Here is a 4738-nt window from a genome sequence, read left to right on the forward strand (position 1 = left end):
CCCATTTTGGAGGTGATCTTGTGATGTAGAGGGTGACTAAGACCATTGCTCTTATGGATAGGGTTGCTAAGCTCGATGATCCCCAGTGTGAGTTGTTGTTGCTTAGGGCATGTACTGGAGTTTCTAAACTCTACTTTGCTTTGCGTACTTGTCCTCCTAGTACTTTTGAGGTGGCTCAACGTGCTTTTAATGAGGCTCTTCGATCTTTCTTGGAGCGTATCGTGACTGCTTCGGGGCCTGGTTTTGGCGATTTGCAGTGGCAGCTTTCCACCTTACCATTTGCGTTTGGCGGACTGGGTGTTTATTCCGCAGGTGATGTTCGTCATTGTGCTTTTCTTGCCTCTCGGTTACAGTCTGTTGGTTTGCATATAAAGCTTCTACGACATGATGGTGTTGTTGGCCTTAGTCGAGCCTTCGCGGATGCGTTGCTTTTTTATAATGGAATGGTTGAGTCTGACATTTTGAGTAATCCTAGTGAGGTCTCTGCCCTAAACTCATGAAGAAATTGGCAGATATATATCTCACAAAGGTTATCGCATCTGCAGAATCCACCTTCCCTTTATCTCCTCGTCAATCAGCATTGTGGAAATCGCAGCAAGAAGTTCACACTTCTGCTTGGCTTCGGGCTGTCCCTACTTCTGGGTTGGGTCAGATGATGAACGCAAGACATATCGATGTGTGTTGTGCTACCGGTTGGGCGTTCCATTGTTCTCTGTCTCGATGCCATGCTCTGCTTGTTCTCGGGTTTTTACTAGAGATATTTTCGGCGACCACGCAGTGTCATGTGCTGGTATTGTGGGTATTAAACATCGACATAATGTTGTTCGGGATACCCTTGTTGATATTTGCTACAGATCTGGGATTTCGGCAAGAAAGGAGGTTGTCTGGAGGGAATGGTGGGGCCCTCAGACCTGTCGATGTGTTACTTTATACATGAGATCGTGGTGTGATGTATGTGTCGACTTCACAGGGTCTTCTCCTTTGACACAGACAGGGTTAGCTGATTTTGTTCCTGGACGGGTTGTGGTTGATGCGGTTCAGAGGAAGCGGGTTAAGCATGAATCTCGTTGTCGGGCAAACCTTCTCCTTTTCTTCTCTTGGAGAATTAGAGAAGGAAGTTGTAGCGTTGTTGAAGCGGATTCAGAGGTTCTCGACGACGCAAGACATTGGGGCTCGTGCGGCAGCTCATATTTTCACTAGGGTAGGCTTTGCTATAGCTAGAAGAGTGGGGGCCCATATTGTATCTCGGCTTCCCACTAATTTATTGTAGGTTGTATGACTATTGTTTTTGAGAAACAATAATAATAATAATAATAATAATAATAATAATAATAATAATAATAATAATAATAATAATTGTAGATAAATAAAATAAATTTTCTAAATAACTACTTTTGGTATGTTGTATTTGCTAGTTATAAATATCATCCTATTTTTTTTTTTTTTTTTTTTTTTTTTTTTTTTTTTTTTTTTTTGAAAAACTCTGAAGTATATCAAAAGAGAGGTACCACGAATCCAATCCGGAATTGAAACCTACAGGTTTCGGTTTTGATTCTCATTTTTAGAAACTTGTTCAATAGGTTTCGATTCTGATTTCCATTTTAAGAAACCTGTTGCAACAGGTTCCGATTCCAAAAATTTTAACAGGGTATCATGTTATTATTCTCCATTCGACCCTATATATTGTTAACTATAAAAACTGATATTGTAAAGCATATACGGAGTACCAAAATGAAGAAAATAACATTTGGTAGATATTAAGGTGTTGTTTGGTTCACATGAAAATTAGAACTTTCCATAAATTGCAAATTTATGGGAATTAAATTTTTATAATCAAATTCATGGGATTTAAAGTGTTTGGTTGACAATGAGGGAAGTAACTTTCCATGGAAATTTCTACTTATCTAAGGGGGTTAGGTAAGTATATTCCTACATTTTGTGGAAACTCAAAATTCCTAGGAATTGTCACTCCCCCCATTTCACAAAATTTTTGTCGGCCAAACAACATACTTAGGACATAACTTGCAATTCCTAGGAAGTCTCACATACCATATATGTTTTTTTATGTCAAACAAATAAGCCCTAAGTGAAATTAACAGCCTAAGGTTCATAATCTTATTTACTTCTCAACAAAAATTAAGTGAAACGATAAATTGATTGTTTTAAACTCAATTGTAGAAACTTCATTTACTTCTTTTTTTTTTCTTTCTCTATATGAAGAAACTTCATATTGTACAGTAATAAATTGCTTCAACATAATTTTTTGTCCAACTAAACTTAGGGTTTTTTCTATTCAGCTTAAAATTAACTCCAATCAGTTCAACTCCTACTTTCCTTCTTTCATGAACTATTCATTTCAACTTTATTTAGTTTAGTTCAGTTTAGCCCAATCAATTTAGGGCCTGTTCACATTTACTGAACTGAGCTGAACTGAACTGATTGGAGCTGAACTGAACTGAACTAAGCTGAAATGAATATTTTATGAGAGAGGGAAATTAAGAGCTGAACTGAACTGAACTGATTGGAGCTGAACTGAACTGATTGGAGCTGAACTGAACTGAAATTAAGTAAATGTGAACAGGCCCTTAGTTGTCTCCAGCAAATTGAAACAAACTCTTAAACTCGCAAGCTCATAGTATGGACTGTGGAGTACGGTATAGTTCTGTAACATTGTACTTTGAGTTCATCGGAGTGATGGACTATGGAGTAAGGTGTAACAATTTGAACTTGCAAGTACTTGCAAGTGCAAGAAATTATAGCTACCCCTGGCCCTGTTGCTGCAAAGTCACAACCTTTTTTCTGAACTGCCTTTGTTGCAGCAACTAGCAAGAACACACTTTATACTTCAAACTTTCCTTTAATTTTTGATTATTGAACATCAAGCTGACAACTTCACTTAGAACGCAAAAGTTATTGAGATAAAGACACTTAGACACACTTCACACATAATTACATGACATCAGTGAATTACATCAAATACTTCAGAGTTCAGAAAAACAGATATACTAAAACATCAACAGCAAGCACACCTAAAAAATTGCTAATCTTACACAAGAATTGAATGAGGGCAACAAAATCTATAAAAATCAAATAATATACATGAATTACTACTAAAATAAATCATCATAAGCAATGATTTCTCTAGCCTTAAATGGAGCATCTAACACAGAACTAGTACTACTACTGGTATTGGTATTGGTATTGGTATTGGTATTGGGGTTAACAATGGCTGAACTCAACCTATTCCCCTTCCCATGTCTACTTAATGGCGCCTCCCCCCTCAACAGCTTCGACGTATTCGCATTCGGACTCGTGTTCAAATTCTTCCTCTCACTTTCCTCCTCAACTCCTGCCTCTCCATTATTCATATCACTAGCCCACATCACTTGAACCTGCGAAACATACAACAATTACAATCTCAATTTCAATCCAGAACATTTTACACTGAAAACTTAACATTAACCCATATGATCACTACATTTTACTACAATGAAGCTTAAATCAAATTACATCCATCAATTCCAAATTGATAAACTCTCTCAAGATTTTTGCAATTGTAAATACAATAAAAAGTACAAAACCCCACCAATTCTTAGAAACAATTAAACAAATCTAAATTCTAAAACCAAAAATTCACAAAAATAAAAACAACAGATTCATAAAATCAAGCCCCTTTTATTTAAAAAAACAACAAACCCAAATCAAATAAAATCAAAATTACTTCAAATTCAGAAACCAAATTAAAAACCCAGAAAAACAAGAAAGTAAAGAGGGAGAGAAAGAGAGGAATACAGGGTGGGAATCAATGGAGATGCCGAAGGAGGGGTCAACGGAGGCGGAGATGGCGGAATCAGCGGCGGATTTAGAGCGGAAAGAAATGAAGCCAACACCTTGTGGGTCGATCCGGATCCGAGAAATGGGCCCATAGATTTCGAACCTGGACTTGAGGTCCAAAACAGAGCAGCCCAATGGGAGCCCAATGACGACTAAGGCCGGTGGTGGGGTTGGTTTTTGTTTGGGTGGTTCGACAACGGCAGGCGGCGGCGGTGGAATAGGGCGGCGGCGTTTAGGGTAGGAGTATGGAATATGGCGGGAGTTGTAGGGTTTGTCTCTTTTTCGGCTCATGCTTTTATTATTTGGTTTGTGTAATTTGTGTATGGTTGGAAAGTAATTTGTGTATGGTTGAAAACATAAAGATGGTTGAAAAGGAAAACAAGAAAGGAAGGGGTAGTCACTAGTCACTCATGAAGTCATGAGTCATCCGGGGAAAAGGAAGATCTTTGATTTTCCGAGTTGAACTTTTTGGGTATGAAGGAAATATGACTGGCAAGAGTTATATACTACCTCCGTTATTTATTTATTTTTTATTTTTTATTTGACACTATTTGATTTTTACACTATTCATATACTTTTTGAGATATAGATATTAGGTACGATAAAATATATGCATTTGGAATGTTGTTTGAATTATCTCGATATACATTTTATTAATATCTACTTTTTATAATTTTACAATGTTGATAATTAGAGATATTAAACATTAAAAACATGCCTTGGCAAGTGTGATAATAAAAAAAGTGTCAACTAAAAAAATAGAGGTAGTATAATTTATGGCTATTTCACCAAATGCCACTGAGCACTTTAAAAATTCACCAAATGCCATTGCATTTTTCAGAATTCACTAAATGACACCGAGTTTTTAAAAAATTCACCGAGTGCCATTAATGACTAACGGCAG

At 37.0% G+C, this 4738-nt stretch overlaps 1 protein-coding gene across 1 annotated transcript; it reads right to left on the minus strand.

The window, feature by feature from the left end:
* Nucleotides 1-2949: 2949 nt before the first annotated feature.
* LOC145642431 (uncharacterized protein At1g27050-like) lies at nucleotides 2950-4149 on the minus strand. Its single transcript, XM_081693616.1, has 2 exons — nucleotides 3793-4149; nucleotides 2950-3392 (listed from the first exon to the last, which is right to left on the minus strand). Exons 1-2 carry the CDS (start codon nucleotides 4123-4125, stop codon nucleotides 3111-3113), a joined length of 615 nt encoding a protein of 204 aa, XP_081549742.1. The 5' UTR covers nucleotides 4126-4149; the 3' UTR covers nucleotides 2950-3110.
* Between the last annotated feature and the right edge of the window lie 589 nt (nucleotides 4150-4738).

This window comes from Chenopodium album, chromosome 1 (genome assembly GCF_948465745.1).
Source record: "Chenopodium album chromosome 1, dcCheAlbu1.1, whole genome shotgun sequence".
In the NCBI taxonomy this organism is placed as follows: Eukaryota; Viridiplantae; Streptophyta; class Magnoliopsida; order Caryophyllales; family Amaranthaceae; genus Chenopodium; species Chenopodium album.

Excerpts from the sequence above, each read along its gene's own strand:
- LOC145642431 (XM_081693616.1), bottom strand. The coding sequence starts at position 4,125 with ATGAGCCGAAAAAGAGACAAACCCTACAACTCCCGCCATATTCCATAC. Across the intron at positions 3,393-3,792 it reads TCTCCATTGATTCCCACCCT|GTTCAAGTGATGTGGGCTAG; the intron begins GTATTCCTCTCT and ends TATGTTTCGCAG.